Consider the following 21,235-nt stretch of genomic DNA (forward strand, 5'->3'; position numbering starts at 1 on the left):
AACTTAAAAACTGTAAAAACAAATCTTTTTATCAACAACAAAAAGGTCAGGATTTGCTCAGTCATCATATCTTTTGTTTGTTTGGACAGTTTCAGATAACATGTGAACACCAAGTCTTCCTGCACATGTAACAAATATAAAGTACAAACATGGATGTTTCTCCTCCACTGAGCAAGTTACAGGTGTAATGGTAGAAAATAATGTCAGAAGACGAAAGATCCCAGTGTTAATTCTGGCAAGATGGATTATTATTATTTTAAACATTGAAATTAGTTATATATCCGTGCGATTTTAAAAAGAAGGAAATAGCCTGCATCTCTGTTTTGCGTGCATATGTCAGGGCTAATATGACTGATTGATAAAGACGCGCGGAGGATTGGGTGTCAACTCGCGCTCGGGTGACTCGAGTAAACGGAGTCTGAGCTGAATTATAATTCGCCTAGAACTAGGACATGCTAGCTCCGCCCACTTATCAGAAAGCAGCGCGTTGATTGGACAAAGATACGCGAGCGAGGCGGAGTCCATGGGTGTGTCGTGAAGCGTGACCAAACTATGATTGGCTTTCGTCTCCCTCTATCAGAATCCGAATAGCGGCTCCTAGAGCCAAACCACATTTTACACATTAAGGAACTGTTTCTGGTAAAGTGCCGTTGATAGTAACACAGGATAAATAACATCGTGCCCTCACTGTTCTCAAACTGAAGAAGTTTAAATGGTCCTTCAAGATGCAAACGCCTTAATTTGACCAGAGAGAAATAATCTCCTTATGTTTCATTTTAAAAGATGTGTAGAAGATAAAGCTCTTTCTTCTTTAAAACAAGAACACAATTATTAAATCGACGGAGAACTCACTTGACATGCACTTCACGGACCTCCACGGACTACTACGGTAACATAAGGTAAAGCTCTGAAAACATGAAATGTGTAAATGATGTCTGATACATTCAAATATTTCATCAAACTGATGTTTGTTCATATGTGAATTATTGTCGTCACCTCGTGTTACTTAATGCAGGTTTGTAACAACACTTGTCTGAATGAGCTTATGTTCTATTGTGATCTCCATGACAGGTGTAATGTTTTAAGGGGGGCTTAATAAGAAGTCAAACGAATATGTTTGCAGACGGGCGCGCATCTTTCTGTATTAGCTCGTTGTGTCAGCACGCGCACTGTTCTGCTGTCACGCGCGTGTGAATGCTCTGTTTGTCTACATGTTGCGAGGGCGCATCTAACTGCTTGGCAGCACTCGGGCTCTCAGCTTCAAACTGTGCGAACCGCCGCTCTTCCCCAACCCCCGTTGCACTGCTCAGGCAACGAGGGCGGGGCCAGCCCAAATAAATGTGGGGAGGGGAAAAAAACCGAAGACAACAAACCTTAAAAATGTAGGCCACGGCGCGTGACCCAGTTCCTCATGAACAACACAGCGAGTGTGAATGTGGAGCACGGTTATTATCCCCCACGCCCGGCACGGTTCCAGGGCGGGTTCTACAGTGTGTGTTTTTCTCTCTGTGCCAGGCGATGTTCGGGGGCTTTTGGAAATATGAAAGAGAAGAATAAAAATGTTGCATTTATCCAATTTGCTGTTTGAAATGGCAACATGGTATCAAAAGTTTTTATTGTAAGTATTTGTATGTCATGTGACACATTTCTAGTTTGAAACATATCATGCTTTAAAAAAAAAAAAAAAAAAAAAAAAATATATATATATTAAGCCCTGCAGTCTCTGTACTAACCACAGCCCTCAATAAACAGGAAATATTTACTTCACAATTGAGCACAGCATGAGCTCTTTCACTCAGCACAGGCTTCACTGGGACATTAAAGGGGTCATGACATGTTTTTTTTTTATTTTTATTATTATTATTTTAATATGTTCCTTGACGTTTACTTATAATGTTAATAGTTTATTTACACAGAAAACCCCAAAACAAATAAATATGTGAAAAAATGATCATTTTCAACCTTATTCTGGCCCTCTGTCCAAAACGACCTGTTTTAAGGGGCGGGTCTTTTAAGGCTTGTCAGTAGAGGTCTTCTCGGGTCCTAACATCCGTACCTGACCCGAATCACTTCTTACCCAAACCCAGCTTGCATAAATTAATTTTTTAAAAGAAAAACGTCACCTGAGACAGACCCAAGGAAATTAGAACCGAGTCCGACCCGACCCGATGGCATGTAGGCTATTTTCGAACCTGACTGGACGCGAACGTAAATAGCATTGACGTCAGTGGTGTGCAGTGATCTGAGATGTGGAGACAAAGTCCTCAGAGTTTTTTAAAATGTAAATTCATGTCCCAGTCATATTTTCTTTTATTTAAATAAACATTACTTACAGAAAGAAGGAAAGAAAAAATTGTAAGTGTGTAAGTTGTTTACTTACTTTTTAAATTAGTCTTCCCACGAACACAAGAGGCGGGATTTATCGCATGGACCAATCACAGCCAAATATAAGCAGTCATACCCAATCATATCGCAATGGAGGCATTGCCTCCTCTCACGTGACTTTCCTCCATTAATTCTCAATTACCCCCAAAAAATTCACTGTACGCTTAGGAGGGGTCTGTTTAAACTCAATGGGCTCAGGGGAGGCCAATAGGACTCCCGATAAAACTTTACCTGCTGGTGCCGCTGTTTGACAATGTGATTTTTACACTTTTTAATGTTATATATTGTAATATTGGCGTTGTTTTATTTTTTTTACTACGAATGTTTATCTCATCAAATATTTTGAGGAGACACTGCCTCCCTTGCCTCCTCGGAGGAAACAACCCTTACTGATGTGCAGTCCTAAAAAAGAAAAGACCTGCAAGAATATGCAGCGTAATGAAATGAAAGCAAAGGAGGCTACAGATCCTGGATAGTTTAAGAGAATTCGGATCTTATCGGGTCCATTCAGAAAAAGCACATTAATTTTAATTACCTGAGACCCGAGGTTGCTTATACTGAACCAGACCCGTGTCCGAGGGACTTAAGTTTTGGACCCGAACCCACACGGGTCAGAACGCGGGTTTTCGGGTCCAAATGGACCCGTGAAGGCCTCTACTTGTCAGTAATCAGCCACTGTTGTGATTGGCTAACGTCATTGCATAGGAAGCAGTGTCAGCGCCCCCTCGCTATTGCATGTGAGTGTTTTGAAAACATGATCAAAATAAAATGGTCATTTCCAAACAAAGCATTATGAAACCATTTACTTACCGTTTGTAATGCAGCTGCAGTCAAATCTAGTACCCCTTCATCTTTCAACAAATGTTTCTTTGTGAATCCTCCTTGACACTGTGCCTCGTTTACAAAACAAAAGGCTCCAGACATTCCTCAGACATGATCTCGGATGCCATTAAAAATAAACGATCCACTTGTTCCTTATGCCGGGATCCTTCTGATATCTGTACAAAGATGCAAATGAGCTGTTTAAACCAAACGCGTCAAAGCGAATTTTGTCCATTTGTCCAACTGACGACAGGCTCAAGCGTGTAGACTGCGTCAGAAAGCGCAACTGTATACTGTATCCAGTGTAGATAAGATAGCGGCAGTGATTGTAATTTCTATTTATTTTTTTCTATTTCTATCAGCGTAAATAAGTGTCAGCCGTTAAGCCACTGAATGGAAGTGGGCGGTGCCTATGGTGAGATAATGACTATTTATCAATGTCTTGCTCTGGAGGCAGTGTTTATGCAAACGACTGCGATCCTAACAAGCTATTTTTTGAGGGTTATTAGGATGTATTACGCATACAAAACCTATGTCAAAAGATCAAGGGAAATTTGGTTTCTCATGTCATGACCTCTTTAATCTTCTCACCTAATATTAGAGCAATTTTGTTTGTGTATGTGTTGTGTTTCTATAGATAATGCTTGGGGTGTGGTTGTGTGATACTGGTGCTAGATCAGAAAAAAAATCTTTCATTTATGTACAGCCTGTGGGCTGACCAGGTGGTAAACTACATCTCTTCACCTGTTGATTACACATGGGGAGTGAGGCAGTGTCAATTTCAGTCGGTGTGTGTTGTGATCTGAAGTCAGGGGTGGGCTGGGCTGCTCCTAGGCTTTTGTGTGGCAGTATTGGGTGTTCTTGGTTTTGACCATAGTGAATACAGAAAGAGAAAGACTGTAGTGTTGTATGTGTGCGTGTGTGACAGATATTTTGTTTTGGGCCCCCTGGAGAAGGCGATCAGTCTGAAGCTGACCTACTTTTTTCCTTTACTCCATACCTGCAGAGCTATTTATACCCATGGCACAAGGCTACCAGAGCAACTCAGACCATCACAAACACACACATAGACACTTTCTCTAGTGCTCACACAGTTATGTGTAGACATCTCTTGCCATCTCAGAGGGTTTTTTTTTATCCGGTTGTTATTATTATTTTCCCAGCCTGGCCTGCGGAGAGCAAACCCACCCAGCCGTCCACCCACCCACACGGTGTGAAATCCACACCCCCTCAAGGAGTGCAGTGAGGGTGAGTTGTATTCTTTTAAAGGGTCTGGTCGCAGCAGTGGTGTAATGTAACGAAGTAAAAATACTTTGTTACAGTACTTAAGTATTTTGTGGGTGTATCTGTACTTGAATTTTTATATTTCAGCCAACTTTTACTTTTACTCCACTACATTTCCTAATTAAAATGTATACTTTTTTTACTCCGTTACATTTCCCAGAAGCATATTCGTTACTTACTACAAAATCATCATAAGTTAGAAGAACATGGACTGCAGGAAAGCAGGGTTCACGAATCAGTGGTCTGGCGTTTGCAATTAGACTCCTAAAAACACCTTTGCTCATGTGCAAACAAGTGCGCGCACAACCGTGGATGATTCATTTTCCATTATATCTTCTGTGATGACAGGGCAAGTGTTGTTATAATGATGTGCAATCTGACATTATCAAGTAGGCTATATCACCAAATCACACATAGAGTGCATGCACGTTGATTTATTAGTCTATTAAAACTCAAAATTCCAGGCATTCTAAATTGTAGACATCAAAAAATGCTTCTGTATGCTTTTTGTATTTATATAATTTATTATTGTTAACTTAATCTATATCACACAAAGAGTACTGTTTTTTCTGCAGATATCAGCATAATATATTTAATAATCATTTTATACAAGTTCAGTAAAGCAATCAGTGACTTAAATTTTAGACATGAAATGATTGTTTTTGCTCAATTTTGCCATCAAAATAGTTCCAAACAAAGCACTGTTTTGCATCTCTGAGCAATGGACGGTGTGTACTTATTGAATAAATCAGCTTTTTGAACGAATCGGTTGATAAAAATGATTCAGTGATTCACTCATTAACACAGTCAAATGCTTTGTTTCTGAATGAATCAGCCATTTGAATGAATCTGTTGAATCACAATGACTCACTCATTAGCAGTCATTTACTGCCACCTCTTATGTTGGAATGAAAGACACTAAGTACTGGATGAATTGCTTCTTATTCTTAGCCAAAAAAATAAAATGGAAAAAAAAGAGGTAAAACTAAACACAATCTTGCCAGTCAATCTGTGTATGAACATTTTATATGTATTTATTTGCTTCTTTTCCATTTTGCATTTACTTGTACTTGAAGAGTTCAGATGCAAAAGCCTCTAAATCCATCTGACATATTTCTTTAAAAGTAAGCATTTCTTTCTGGCTACTTTGTATAGGTTTCTGATTGGGCTGAGGCTGGTATTTAGGTAGTTTGAAGTAAAAGTATTTGATGAACGTATACGTATGTGTCAGGAGCATTCACTCAGTATCATTTTCTCATTTTTGACCGAGATGGCTTTTAGCTGGTTTTGCATCTGAACTCTTCACTTTTCCTTTTCCTTTTACTTTCAATACTTAAGTACGTTTAAGATTTTAAAAAATACTTTTCGTACTTAAGTACAATAAATATCACATACTTTAAGACTTTTACTCAAGTAATATTCTAAACGGCGACTTCGACTTCTAGCAAAGTCATTTTCTGGTAAGATATCTGTACTTTTACTTAAGTATGGCTTTCAGGTTATTTATACACCGCTGGGTCGCAGTATACATGTGGTAGCCTGTTTCACATATCAATGCTTGAATGCCTAAAGAATGCCATTCCATTTTATCTATGGAATAAGGATCAACCCACATCTGCAATTATTTGTTTGTCCCAGAATGTTTAGAGACTGAATTATAGTTTTGTTGAACCATAACTAGGTTCTCTTTTCACAAAAGAAAAAGTCATGTTGATTCTTGCTGAGTTGCTCAGTGAACAAAATATGCTTCAAAAGAGTGTCCTGGGTTCACTAAAAGTTAAGCTCAATCATCAGCACTTGTGGCATATTGGTGATTACCACAAAATGATAACATAAATATAAAAATAAAATATTCATAAAAAGCAAAAAATCTAGGTTACAGTAAGGCATTTACAGTACAATGGAAATGAATGGGGTCAAGAACACAGAACATTAAAATACCAACTGTTTCAACAGTACAGCCACAAAACGTAAACATAATTTACTACCCTTGTAAAGTTACATCCAGTTCTACAACTTTGTTGCTATAACTTTATGAAGTTGTTAATCATAAAGCCCTAAAGCAACTGTAAAACCATATTAATACAAGAATTATTGAAAGTGCTTTTTTTAAATTTTATGAAACAGATTTCTGATTGGTTGAGCCACATTCAAAGCTGTTGTAAATTACTCTACAAACATACACCTTTGTTTATATCTTTGTGTTGCTCAGCAACCACTTCATTGCAACCACAACTGTTTCTGAGGAATTACATTGTTTGGCGGAAGAATAATGTTTTTATTAATATCACAAGGGTGTTATAAATGCTTTGCATCTAGTCTAACAATGCCCCTTAGCTGTTATAAATTCACAGTAAACCATGGCTTCTTGGGGTTTATTGCTTATTATAAAATGGATAGTTCCGGTCCTCTGATTGGCTGAGCCATGTTCAAAGCTGTTATAAATTACTCTACAAACATACACCTTTGTTTACCACAACTGTTTCTGAGGAACTACATTGTTTGGCGGAAGAATAATGCTTTTATTTATATCATTACACTTTATTTGCTCAGTTTTATTTTGTGAAACCTTACTATGTATATGGAAAAACCATTTTATAAAAGCAATAAGCCCCATGAAGCCATGGTTTACAGTGAATTCATAACAGCTAAGGGTGCTATAAATGCTTCGCGTTGTGCCTTACAATGCCCCTTAGCTGTTGTAAATTCACTGTACCCTTAAGAAAATTAACTATGGTTTTACTACAAATAAAACAAAACAAAAAAAACATGGTTACTACACTTTTACTATAATAAAACCATGGTTAATTTGCATAAGGGTAAACTACGGCTTCTTGGGGCTTATTGCTTTAATAAGCTTCACATTTCTGCTAGTTGTACAATCCATTAAAAAAAAACAAAAAACAGGGACGAGTCCAAACAATTTTTGTGGTAGTTAGTATTAAGATGTGGTCACATTTACTTCTGCTTAGAGACATTTTGTAGGTGAAATCCACCAAACTGACCAAGTTGGCCAACAGAAAACTACTGGTTTGAAAGTGACTTTTGTGTGTGTTTTTATGACTACACTATTGATGCTATTTGCTAATTGTGAAAGCACCTTTATGCCATACATGCTAAATCCGGAGTATTCTTTAAACAATAATCACAATCAAAACTAGTCCTAACTTACAGAACTAATTTGGACATTTCATAGTATTCATATTATAAGATAATGACATTTTATATTTCTTTATAGTCACAGGAGACGAAAGCACCATTGTGCAGTCTGAGGGATGGAGGGCAGGAGGCACTTGCCTCCAGATGGAGGTGGCAATGCTAAGCGCTCCGCCTCAGCAGAGTGTGACACGGAGGATAGAGCGGTCAGGAACGAGCAGGGCGTCCCTGAGACCTCGACACAAAGGCGCGTGAGAAAAGACGATCTCTGTGATGTTCCTCGCAAGGTGCCTCGTTTCCAGTACGTGGATTTCCCTTCGCTACACCAGTGCATCCAACAGCTTTCTGTGCCTCCACTGAACGGTTGGCTGGGATCCTGCTCGCTGGCAAAAGCACCAAACTACAGGCCCGCCAGCCCTAAGGAAAAGGTGCCCAAGTTTAAATATGTGGACTACCCATCTCTCCACCACTGCATTCAGCAGCTGTCTGTGCCTCCTTTAGAAAGCTGGAGTGCAGGGCTGGTCAGGTTTAATGCAGAGGGGAAACATGCTTCTCATTCTGGGAGTGTGAAAAATACCCTAAAGGCAGGAGATCAAAACAACGATGACAGGAGTAGAGTTACAGCTTTTTCTTTCCCAAGAGACACACACACCTCAGTCTCAGGTAAGGAGGAGAAGCCTCAACACGACTACACCTCAGAGGTGCCACAGAGGTTGGAGAAAGGTAACGCACCTCTAAGGTCCTTTAAGATTAGCAAACCAGAAGATTGCGGATCAGAATCTGGTTCTGGATCTCATTGCGACGCAGTGGTGGTGAGAAGTGACAGACCGTCGGTTATTAACATGGTGCACACAGACAAGCAGAAGCACTGGACAAAGGCAGATCACCTGGAAGAACAGTTGAACTCTCCAGATTCGGTTGGACGGGTACCGTGGAATACCCTCCCGGAGTCGGTCTGCCCATTCTGCCAACAGATGTTCACAAACCCAGAGCAGTTCAGGGCTCACCAGCGGAGCCATAGAGATAAGGTGACTAATGCTAACTGTTAAATAAATCAACTATTTATAGACAATGATTACACCCAACACTTTTTGTGCAACTTTAAAGTTAACTTAAAGGTTAAGTTTACCCAAAAATGAAAATTGTCATTAATTGCTCACCCTCATGTCGTTCCAAACCTGTAAAACCTTTGTTCATCTTTTGATGAAATCTGAGAGCTTTCTGACTCTGTGTTGACAAGCAACACAACTGAAACGTTCAAGGCGCAGAAAATTACATCAATAAAAGTAGTCCATGTGACACCAGTGGTTGAACCTGAATTTTATGAAGCTTCAGGAATACTTTTTGTGCACAAGGAAAGCAAAAACAACGACTTTATTCAACAATTTCTTCTCTTCTGTGTCAGTCACTGCTGCACGTTTACAAGAGTACCACAATACATGCGTGTGGTGCTGCTGACAGAAGAGCCGGCGTTATTTTTTGAGGGGGACCAACAGCTGTTATTCTTACCTGCATTCTTCAAAACATCTTCTTTTGTGCTTAACAGAAGAAAGACATTCATACAGGTTTGGAGCAAGTTGAGAATGAGTAAATGATGGCAGATTTTTCATATTTGGGTGAACTTTCCCTTTTTTTAGTTCCTAGATTACAAATTATATGATCACAAATGTTTTTTCCGTATTTCCAATTAACAATGACAATGTCTTTGTATCTTCACAGAGACCAAACTGATGTGCAGAAGTACAGAGTGAGAGCTGCTTTTGGCAAACAGTTAATGCCACATCATATGGAATCGTATCATCAGAGGCCTTCTCGTGTTGTGACTGGCTAAAGTGGTATTGCTGGCAGGACTATATGAAGATCAAAGACACATTAAACACATTTGGGTTCAGACCTTAGGGAGAATGCAAGACTTTGTCTTGACTGATGTTGTAAAGACTAAAAAGGCAGAGCTGGACATACAGAAACACACAAGCATACAATAGGCATGCACATACAGCACACACAGACACAGAGTATCCTATCCATGATTCAGAAGAGGTCAATATTTACTGCCCCACATAAGGACCATCAGACATAATGGGGTTTCAGTTCAAGACAGGATTAGAACCTGATTTATAGTCTCTTCCACACATATATCAGCGTGTTTACAGGGGAGGGAGAAGCTTGATGGACTGGTGCATAAGAGGATGGATTTTATTAGGCTACATATGTTCCCTACACTGTGTGCATGGTGGCAGGCTAAGTATTTAGCTTTGGGTGCCTACAAAATAATGGCTATTGTTAATGCTGCACAAACAAACAGGCTTGTTAATAATGATTTGTTACATTAGCTTTTTATTGTTTTGTATTTTTTATGTTTTTGGAAATTAATGTCTAGTGGCTTTGAGCTAGTAGCTTTAAATCTTCAAAATGTACCGCTTGTTTTCAAGTGTTTAATTGTGTGAGTAAAGAATTTTTCATACAGAAGCAAATGTTTGACTTTTTTTAGTACAGGCTTGCCCTCTGAGAGAAAACCTGTTTGGCAGGATACCTCTCAGTTTCGTAGATAAAGTATTTAAGCTTTATTTAAACAAAAGAGGAATCCAACATCAACAACTAGAGTAACAAAACTCACGGTTTACATTTAAAGAGTCAAAATGGATTTTTGAATATTATAAAAGGTAAGACTTTTATAAAAACCTTTGCCGGAACATAGTGTATTTTTATTACAGTATTACAGTCTGACCAGCTAAAAACATGTTTATTATTTTTAAGGACTAAGCATATATACAGTTGAGGTCAAAAGTTTACATACACTTTGCAGAATCAGTAAATTGTTAATTATTTTACCAAAATAAAAGGGATCAAACCAAATGCATCTGATTTTGTATTTAGTAATGACCTGAATAAGATATTTCACATAAAATATGTTTACATATAGTCCACAAGAGAAAATAATAGCTAAATTTATAAAAATGACCCCGTTCAAAAGTTTACGTACACTTGATTCTTTATACTGTGTTGTTACCTGAATGATCCACAGCTGTGTGTGTGTGTGTGTGTGTGTGTGTGTGTGTGTTTTCTTAGTTATAGTTTTTCATGAGTTCCTAGTTTTTCGTGAACAGTTAATCTGCCCACTGTTCTTCAGAAAAATCCTTCAAGGTCCCACAAATTCTTTGGATTTTCAGCATTTTTGTGTATTTGAACACTTTTCAACAATGATTGTATGATATTGAGATCCATCTTTTCACACTGAGGACAACTGAGAGACTCATATGCAACTATTACAGATGGTTCAAACGCTCACTGATGCTTCAGAAAGAAACACAATGCATTAAGAGCCGGGGGTGAAAACGTTTTGAATTTGAAGATCAGGGTAAATTTAACTTTTGTCTTCTGGGAAACATGTAAGTATCTTCTGTATAGCTTCTGAGGTGCAGTTCTAAATGAAAAAGAATATATATTTAAAAAGAAAAAATGTACACATCTTTATTCTGTTCAAAAGTTTACACTCCTTCAGTGATTATTTAAATGACAAGCAATCAGAGGTCAGACACAGTAGGTCTCTCCAGAGACGTATATCTGTCACCCTGGACATCAGGGTTACGGCAAATGACATTTCCTCCTAGGGCTCTCGCGCTGCATCTAGCTGCAAAGACAGACATTCACACACATACACAGAGAACACTTATCTGTACTTCAAGGTTGCCTGGCTCTGCCCTTGGTCTTATCAAATGATTACTACACACACAATGAGAGCAGCTTTTTAAAGAGTAAAAAAGGCAGACCGAATACATATTCAACTTAATTTCTAAATTGGAAATGTTCTAATCATTAGTTGGTCACATAGATGGGATGTCCTGATGATCCCTTGAGTCATAGCACTATGACCCTGAGGAAATATAGAGCTCAGCATGTAAAAGGACACTGTTACACATTCCATTCTTACCATAGTCTATATCTACTAATATATGTTTTACCTGCTAACTTTATTCAATCATCAAACAATCTAGGAGGTTAATAATAACACAAAAAATAATAATAATTGATATTATTATGAAGTCCAAGAGCGATCCAGGATTCCACTCCTTCACAGCGTGCAGTTTAACTGTTCAGGAGAAACAAGATACTCATGAACTCATCACCACACAAATTCAACTATTAATAATTCAGTTCTAAATAAATGTAACTATTATTTTCTCTTGTGGACTATCTGTAAATGTCTTTTATGTGAAATATCTTATTCAGGTCAGTACTAAATGAAAAATAACATGCATTTTGTATGATCCCTCTTATTTTGGTAAAATAATTACCATTTTGCAGATTCTGCAAAGTGTATTTAAAGTTTTGACCTTAACTGTAACTCTATAGCAAAGGTCAAATATTTCACATTTTTGTCTGATTTTAAAGAAACAGTAACACTGTTTTTTTTTTTGTTGTTTTTTTTTTATCTCACAGACAGTTTCGCAACCAAATTTTAGTATATTACAATGGAACATTATCCCCGGTTTCACAGACAAGGCTTAAACCTAACCCCAGACTAAAATTTAAGTCTTAGCTGTTTCAACTGAAAAACACCTGAACTGACTGACCTTAAAGGGGTCATCAGATACAAAGTTCACTTTTACATGTTGTTTGAACATTAATGTGTGTTGGCAGTGTATGTACAAATCTACCCTATAATGATAAAAATCCACGCAGTGGTTTTTAATTAACCTGTAAAAATAATATCCCCTTTTTCAAATCAAGCCGCTCCCACGATAGTTGATTGACATGAGCGTCTTACCTAAGATCAGCTGTAACAGTCAGACCTCCATTGTTTCTATGCCGGAGCAGAGATGTAAGTTAGACAAGAATATCTCCGATTGAGCGATGAGAGGTGTTGTGTTGCTGGATGTAATAATGAACATAGTGGTCGTCTTTTACTCCCAACATCTGAGCCGCTGAAGATGCAGTGGATTACATTTGTTTGTGAAGGGAATGCGCCTCCCGATCTACATATATCCGTCTATGTTTGTGCAAATCTTTCGCGATCCAGATTCACCTACAGTAGAAGTGAGTGTAAGGGTTTTTTTAAGAACCTATGCAATCACCTTTCTTAATAACGTGCTAATTAGCAAGATTAGCGGCTTAACAAACTAAAAGCGGCTAAAGTAAACAATCTCTCCGAACAGCTGGTCACTCCACAGAGAGAAGAGAGGGGCGGGGCGAGCAGAGCTCATTTGCATTTAAAGGAACAACCCATCAGAATGGGATGATTTTTGCAGAGCTGATTTTGGCAAGGTAAAAAGGTTGTTGTTTTACACTACCATTGAGAATTGTTAACCAAAGTATATTATAGACTTTTCATTAAGACCCCAAAGAATCATATCAACTTTAAAACAGTGCCTTTGTTTTGTCTCAAGATGCACACCAGTAATGTTAAACATTGCTTAAATGTCTTAATTGAACTATGGACTAATCCTGGCTTAGTCTAAACCCTGTCTGTGAAACAAGGCCTATGGACTTTATAAATGACTATATATTTTGATTCACAAAAATGGAAAAGATTTCAAATCACTAAAGGTTTACTAGATGTCATAAATCTCTAGGACTTTCCAAAGTTCAGCAGCTATAACTTTCCTGGTAAACAAATGCTGTCGCACTTTCATTCTCACACAGAACAGATCGACAGCACGGCACAGATACAGTACAGTTTACAGTGAGGATTTCTGAATAATCTCACTCACATATTAGAAGAACCAGAAAAAACGGTGTGAAAAAAGCAGATGTAAACACAAAAAAGGAAGAGCTGAGAAGTGTGAGAAACGGTGGAACGGAAGAGGAAAGACAACAATGGGAGCTGGTATTTGTTGTTTGTTAACCTTTTATACATTTTGAATGGTAAATTATCGACAAAAGTGTTTATATTCACAACCACTGAAAAATGACTTTCATTTTCACTTTATCCTGAGAATAGTACGCCATAGTTTTTCTTATTGCACATTTAAGACATTATAATACCTATAGATATGATATTTAGGCAAAATATTTATAATAATAATAAAAAAACGCCAATCATTGTTCCGTAGGAAATTCACAGGCATACGATTTGACTAGTGATCTCAGCCAGAAGGACATTTTTTTAAAGGTGAGAACACTTATGCTAAATACATGTTATTGTTAGCTTATAGCTTATAACTATAATGTAGCATCAGAAAATACCAGTCAAACGTTTAAAATATTTGAAAAAAGTCTGATTAAATTGATGAAGTTAGTCATTGTATCTTCTGTCTAGTCTGTGAAGGCGCTTTCTCTTCCTTCTCAAACTCAATCATTAACGAATAACCAATCCGTGAAGACTTCTGGATCTCAGAAAGAAGGAAACCTTCTAGGTCCCACAAACACAGTAAGCACTTCATATTAACTTAATTTCATTGTCATCAACTAAATCAACATAGTGTTATGATGAAATCTTTATTAATTTCCACCCATGTGTTATATTCTTCCAAAGTGCCCGGTTTGTTTCTCTGCACTCAAACCTGCATACATAAAAGGCTCCTCTGAAAAACTGCTTCAGTGCACTCGATGCCCAACCATTTAGCTCCTGTGTGGCTCCTGCCTTTACCCCTGCACTTCAGCTGCCTGCACCAATAAGCTGTGCCCACTTGTCTCCACTCTGCTAACCTGTGAAGTCGTATCGGATCCACTAAGCAATGTGCTTGGATGCCCAACATTCAGAGCCTGTCCTAAGTGTCATACTCTGATTATGCACGAAGAAGGATGCAAGTTTGTAACATGCACATCATGCCTTCACCATTTCTGTTTCATCTGTCTGCAAGATGATTGTAGCAAGGATGAAGAAAACTACTGGGAACTAACTTGCACAAAGCCGAGAGCAGAAAGACAGAGATTTATGTCACCCAAGGTTGGATAGTATGGTCTATAATGCAAATGGAAGTTTTGTCAATTGCTGTACAGAAGTAATCAGTAACAGAATTAATTTTGCAAACTGATTCAGTATACAAAAGAAATATTTTATAATCACACTGATCCCATCGTTCCCCTGTGCCTTGAATCTATGCTATCTATGCCTTACACCTTACTGACTTGCACTTTGGTTAGCAGGCATAACAACTCAAGTAAACTTCAATGAAGTAGCACTAGTTAACATTAGCTGATTTGTATCTGTGTAAAACTTACTACTACTGGTTCTACTTATTTTTATACCTTAAATGTCAGCAATTTTAGCACTTATGTGGTCATGAATTGAGAAAATTCCCTTGATTTTTTGACATTGACATTGTACTATACAATGATTGTGGACCAGGTTGTGGAATGTGTCCCTTTATGATGTAATAGTGTGGCTAAACATCGCCTCCACAGAAGAAGATCAACGCCTGCTTCTACATCGCTGTCTGTTTAGCCCCGCCCACCGATTCATACATGTATTCTAAACAATGAGTGGTGAACACAGGTCAATGCAGAAACCAAGCGATAAAGATGTCTCTGAAAATGTAAAAGATGCTGTACAGTGCCAAGTTGTGGAAAAACAGTCTTTGCATTGCCTTCCTTCTGATCCCAAAGTTAGAAAAGACTGGATGAACTTTATTTTTAATATCCGACAATAACGTCGCACCACACAAGTGTGAGTAACTGTCATTGTCTGTAAAAAACCATAGATGTAGTGTCCGTGACATCACATGTAGGTTTCTGAAGAGCAGTTTTGAAGCCCAAAGTGGGTGGAGCCAGACGGCTAATCTGCAGTACAGAAAATAGCCCATTGCTTCTAAACTGTTTTTTGGATGTAAAAATTTTGATAACATTGTAAGGGGACCTAAAAAAAACTATGTATTTTTGTTATAGTAATTTTCTGAACAGCTAAAAACAGGTTTATTATTTTTAAGCTCTATGCATACAGTTGAGGTCAAAAGTTTACATACACCTTGCAGAATCTGCAAAATGTTAATTATTTTACTAAAATAAGAGGGATAATTTTATGTAGTACTGACCTGAATAAGATATTTAACATAGAAGACATTTACATATAGTCCACAAGAGAAAATATAGTTGAATTTGTAAAAATGACCCTGTTCAAAAGTTTTCATACACTTGATTCTTAATACTGTGTTGTTAAATTACTGATCCACAGCTGTTTTTTTGTTTAGTGATAGTTGTTCATGAGTCCCTTGTTTGTCCTGAACAGTTAAACTGCCTGTTGTTCTTCAGAAAAATCATTCAGGTCCCACAAATTATTGTGTTTTTTTTAGCATTTTTGTGTATTTGAACCCTTTTTAACAATGACTGTATGATTTTGAGATCCATTTTTTCACACTGAGGTTTTAACAGAAGGTTTTAACGCTCACTGATGCATTAAGAACCGGGAAACTTTTTGAATTTGAAGATCAGGGTAAATTTAACTTATTTTTTCTTCTGGGAAACATGTAAGTATCTTCTGTAGTATTAAATGAAAAAAATTATACTTAGGCTTAATAAGAAAAATGTACACCCCTGGCTCTTAATGCATTGTTTTTCTTTCTGAAGCATCAGTGTGTGTTTGAACCTTCTGTAATAGTTGCATATGAGTCTCTCAGTTGTCCTCAGTGTTAAAAGATGAATCTCAAAATCATACAGTCATTGTTGAAAAGGGTTCAAATACACAAAAATGCAAAAAAAAAAAACAAAAAACAAAAAAAAAAAAAAAAAAAAAACAAAGAATTTGTGGGGCTTGAAGGATTTTTTTGAAGAACAGCAGACAGTTTAACTGTCAGGACAAACAATGGACTTGTGAATAACTACACAAAGGAAACAGCGATCATTCAGGTAGTATTAATACACAGTATTAGAATCAAGTGTATGTAAATTTGAACAGGGTCATTTTTATAAATTCAACTATTTTCTCTTGTGGACTATATGTAAATGTCTTTCATGTGAAATATCTTATTCAGGTCAGAACTAAATAAAAAATAACATGCATTTTGTATGATCCCTCTTATTTTGGTAAAATAATTAAACATTTTGCAGATGCTGCAAGGTTTTGACCTCAACTTATAGCAAAGTATTCACATTTTATCAGATTTTAAAGAAACAGTAACATTATTGTTTCTTTCATGAATCTCACAGGCAGTTTACACAACCAAATTTCAATATACATTTACAATGGAACATTATGGATTTTATTATATTTTGATTGACAAAACCACAAAAGATTTCAAATCACTAAAGGTTTATAAATCGTCAGGACTTTCCAGAGTTCAGCTATGAGTTTCCTGGTAAACAAATGCTGTCGCACTTTCATTCTCACACAGAACAGATCGACAGCACGGCACAGATACAGTACAGTTTACAGTGAGGATTTTTAAATAATATCACTTGAACAGATCAGATGAAACATACTAGAAGAACCAGAAAAAACTGTGTAAAAAATGCAGATGTAAACACGAAAAAGGAAGAGCTGAGAAACGTGAGAAAGACAGTAATACGGTGGAACGGAAGAGGAAGGACAACAATGGGAGCTGGTATTTGTTGTTTATTAACCTTTTATACATTTTGAATGGTAAATGATCGACAAAAGTGTTTATAAATATATTCACAACCACAGAAAAATGTCTTTCACTTTCACTTTGTCCTGAGTATAATGGTACGACGCAGTTTTTCTTATGGGACATTAAAGACATTATAATACCTTAAAACAACGCTAATCATTGTTCCGTAGGAAATTCACAGGTGTCCGATTTGACTAGTGATCTCAGCCAGGAGGACATTTTTTTAAAGGTGAGAACACTTATGCTAAATACATTTTATTGTTAGCTTATAACTATGATGTTGCATCAGAAAATGCCAGTCAAAGAGATCCGTAAAAAGCTGTTTAAAATGTCAGTTCAGCAAAAAGACAGTTATGCTTCATGGAGCATTAGTGCTATTGGTTAAATCACTCATTAAACTGATCAAGTTAGTCATTGTATCTTCTGTCTAATCTGTAAAGGCGCCTTCTCTTCCTTCTCAAACTCAATCAATAATGAATAACCAATCCGTAAATACTTCTGGATCTCAAGAAGGAGGAAACCATCTAGATCCCACAAACACAGTAAGCACTGCATATTAACTTCATTTCATTATCATCATCTGTATCTGAACCAAACTCAACATAGTGTCATTAAGTTGTAAATCTTTTTAAATTTCCACCCATGTCTTATATTCTTCCAAAGTGCCCGGTTTGTTTCTCTGCACTCAAACCTGCATACATAAAAGGTACTACTGATAAACTGCTTCAGTGCACTCGATGCCCAACTGCTCAGCTCCTGTGTGGCTCCTGCCTTTACCCCTGCACTTCTGCTGCCTGCACCAATAAGCTGTGCCCCCTCGTCTCCACACTGCTAACCTGTGAAGTCGTATCAGATCCAAAGAGCAATGTGCTTGGATGTCCAATGTTCAGAGCCTGTCCTAAGTGTCATAATTTGATGATGCATGAAAAAGGATGCAAGTTTGTAATATGCACATCATGCCGTCACTATTTCTGTTTCATCTGCTTGCAAAATGATTGCAGCAAGAATAGAGCAAACTACTGGAAACTAACTTGCACAAAACCAAGAGCAGAAAGACAGAGATTTATGTTGCCACAATTGTGAACAGATTCCTCCCAGGGTTGGACATTATTGTCTATAAATGTGAATGCAAGACTTTTTATACAGAACAGAATTAATTTCACAAACTGATTCAGTATACAAAAGAAATATTATATAATCACAATGATCCCGTTATTCCCATGCTTTGAATCTATGCTATCTATGCCTTACATCTGACTGACTTGCACTTTGGTTAGCAGGCGTAACAACTCAAGTAAACTTCAGTGAAGTAGCACTAGTTAACAATAGCTGATTTGATTCTGTGTAAAAGGGGTCATGAATTGAGAAACCAAAATTCCCTTGATTTTTTGACATTGTACAATGATTGTGGAACAGGCTGTGGAATGTGTCCCTTTATGATGTAATAGTGTGGCTAAACATGGCCTCCACAGAAGAAGATCAACGCCTGTCTTTGCATTGCCTTCCTTCTGATCCCGAAGTTAGAAAAGACTGGATGAACTTTATTTTTAATAAAGTTCCAGACCACGTCAATAAGAATTTGGTCCTTTGTTTACTTCATACCACAGATTAATTTACAAACAAGGAACAATTCCACACAGGTGTTTCGGAAAGATTGAAACTAAATGTCGATGCTGTGCCAGCTATATTAAATCCAACAATAATGTCGCACCACACAAGTGTGAGTAACTGTCATAGACTGTAAAAAACCATGGATGTAGTCACACGTAGGTTTCTAAAGAGCATTTTTGAAGCTCAAAGTGGGTGGAGCCGGATATCGCCACTCTCGGACAATCAAAAACAGGCAAAGAGGCTAGATGAGGGTGGGATGGGATATGCTGGTCCTTTGCTGGTCTTAGCTGGTCTTAGCTGGTCAGGACCAGCATAAACCAGCAAAGGACCAGCATAAACCAGCTAAGGACCAGCTTAAAGCAGCATCAAAACATACCTACCAGCATATGTTGGTTTTTTCACCAGGGTATCCAGGGTATATAAGTTCAGCTATGAGTTCCCTGGTAAACAAATGCTGTCGCACTTTAACTCTCACACAGAACAGATCGACAGCACAACACAGATGTTTACAGTGAGGATATTTGAAAAATCTCACTCAAACAGATCAGATGAAATGTAATAGAAGAACCAGAAAAATGCAGGTGTAAACATGAAAAAGGAAGAGCTGAGAAGCATGACAAAGACAATTATACGGTGGAAAGGAAGAGGAAAGAATGGTAAATTGTCGACAAGCTTGTATAAAAATATATCCACAACAACTGAAAAATGACTTTCACTTTCACTTTGTCCTGAGAATAGTATGACGCATTTTTTCTTATTGCAAATTTGAGACTTTATAATAGCTACCCCCAAAACCGCCAATCATTGTTCTGTAGGAAATTCACAGGTGTCTGATTTGACTGGTGATCTCGGCCAGGATATTTTTTAAAGGTGAGAACGCTTACGTTAAATACATTTTATTGTTAGCTTGTAGTTTATAACCATGCTGCATCATAAAATACCAGTCAAACATGTAAGAGATCCGTAAAAAGCTGTTTAAAAATGTCAGTTTAGTATAAGACAGTCATGCTTCATGGAACATTAGTGCTATTACTTAAAATCACTCAAAGTTAGTCATTGTATCTTCTGTCTAGTCTGTGAAGGCGTCTTCTCTTCCTTCTCAAACTCAATTAATAATGAATAACCAATCCGTAAATACTTCTGGATCTCAGGAAGAAGGAAGCCATCTAGATCCCACAAACACAGTAAGCACTGCATATTAACTTCATTTCGTTATTATCAGCTGCATCTAAACTGAACTCAACATTGTGTCATGAAGTTAACCTTTTTAAATTTCCACCCATGTGTTATATTCTTCCAAAGTGCCCAGTTTGTGTCTCCGCACTCAAACCTGCATACATAAAAGGCTCCTCTGATAAACTGCTTCAGTGCACTCAATGCCCAACCGCTCAGCTCCTGTGTGGCTCCTGCCTTTACCCCTGCACTTCAGCTGCCTGCACCAACACGCTGTGCCCCCTCGTCGCCACACTGCTAACCTGTGAAGTCGTATCGGATCCAAAGAGCAAAGTGCTTGGATGTCCAATGTTCAGAGCCTGTCCTAAGTGTCATACTCTGATTATGCATGAGGAAGGATGCAAATTTGTAAGATGCAGATCATGCCGTCATCGTTTCTGTTTCATCTGCTAGCAAGGCGATTGTAGGAAAAATAAAGAAAACTACTGGAAATTAACTTGCACAAAACCAAAAGCAGAAAGACAAAGATTTATGTCACCACAATCATGAACGGAGATTCCTCCCAGTGTTGGACACTATTGTCTAAAATGTGAATGCATGATTTGTCAGTTGCTATAGAGAAGTAAGCAGTAACAGAATTAATTTCACAAACTGATTCAGTATACAACAGAAATATAACATCGCACCGATCCCTGTGCTTTGAATCTATGCTATCTATGCCTTACACCTAACGGACTTGCACTTTTGTTAACAAGCATAAAAACTCATGTAAACTTAGCAAAATGTAAAAATGTAATATAGCACTATTTAACACTAGCTTATCTGTACCTGTGTAAAATTTAGTTATCAGTGAAACTGACTGTACATTATCTTTATTATGACAATGTGTCACTCTACTTCTTTTATAATCTCAGCAATCATATTACTTAAAATAACAGAAATATACACTGTTCCATTTTTAGTTTTGATGCATCTAAGGATTCTTAATAGCAACCTATAATTTATTAAATTCTATATTACTTATTTCACCTATTCTCCTTGCTGTTGTGCTGTGTTTTATTTGTTTAATATTATGCTTGTGTTGTTTCAAGGGTCTTCAAAAGTTAAAGATTAGAGAATGTCTCCATTTCAAGGATTTTGATGTCACAGGACAATGTGCTGAAGTAGTAATTTTCCATTGCTTTTGGTTTAGTGTAAAAGTACAGAAAGAATGAAGTTCAGATGAGGTCTGAGTACTGAAGCACAGGCAAGTAAAGGCTGGAATACACTACCTGACTTAAAATCTGAAGAGATTTTAA

The 21,235-nt window shown here is 37.4% G+C and overlaps 1 protein-coding gene across 2 annotated transcripts; it reads left to right on the top strand.

Moving 5' to 3' along the window:
• Window positions 1–594: 594 nt before the first annotated feature.
• si:ch211-284e13.6 (probable E3 ubiquitin-protein ligase RNF144A-B) lies at window positions 595–20,960 on the top strand. Of its 2 annotated transcripts, XM_051109568.1 has the most exons (8): window positions 595–899; window positions 4,371–4,455; window positions 7,730–8,675; window positions 9,367–10,310; window positions 13,291–13,474; window positions 13,701–13,759; window positions 13,907–14,017; window positions 17,817–18,952. In XM_051109568.1, exons 3-4 carry the CDS (start codon window positions 7,767–7,769, stop codon window positions 9,376–9,378), a joined length of 921 nt encoding a protein of 306 aa, XP_050965525.1. In that variant the 5' UTR covers window positions 595–899; window positions 4,371–4,455; window positions 7,730–7,766; the 3' UTR covers window positions 9,379–10,310; window positions 13,291–13,474; window positions 13,701–13,759; window positions 13,907–14,017; window positions 17,817–18,952. The 2 variants fall into 2 exon arrangements, with proteins under 2 accessions (XP_050965525.1, XP_050965526.1); XM_051109569.1 differs by lacking the exons at window positions 595–899; window positions 4,371–4,455; window positions 7,730–8,675; ... (2 more) ...; window positions 13,907–14,017; window positions 17,817–18,952 and adding exons at window positions 17,324–17,382; window positions 17,594–17,695; window positions 19,838–19,948; window positions 20,067–20,960 and having other exon boundaries at window positions 13,264–13,474.
• The last annotated feature ends 275 nt before the right edge of the window (window positions 20,961–21,235 follow it).

The sequence above is a fragment of the Labeo rohita genome, chromosome 5, assembly GCF_022985175.1.
Source record: "Labeo rohita strain BAU-BD-2019 chromosome 5, IGBB_LRoh.1.0, whole genome shotgun sequence".
NCBI lineage: Eukaryota > Metazoa > Chordata > Actinopteri > Cypriniformes > Cyprinidae > Labeo > Labeo rohita.

What these genes read in the sequence shown, in the direction of transcription:
- si:ch211-284e13.6 (XM_051109568.1), top strand. Translation starts at nt 7,767, where the DNA reads ATGGAGGGCAGGAGGCACTTGCCTCCAGATGGAGGTGGCAATGCTAAG.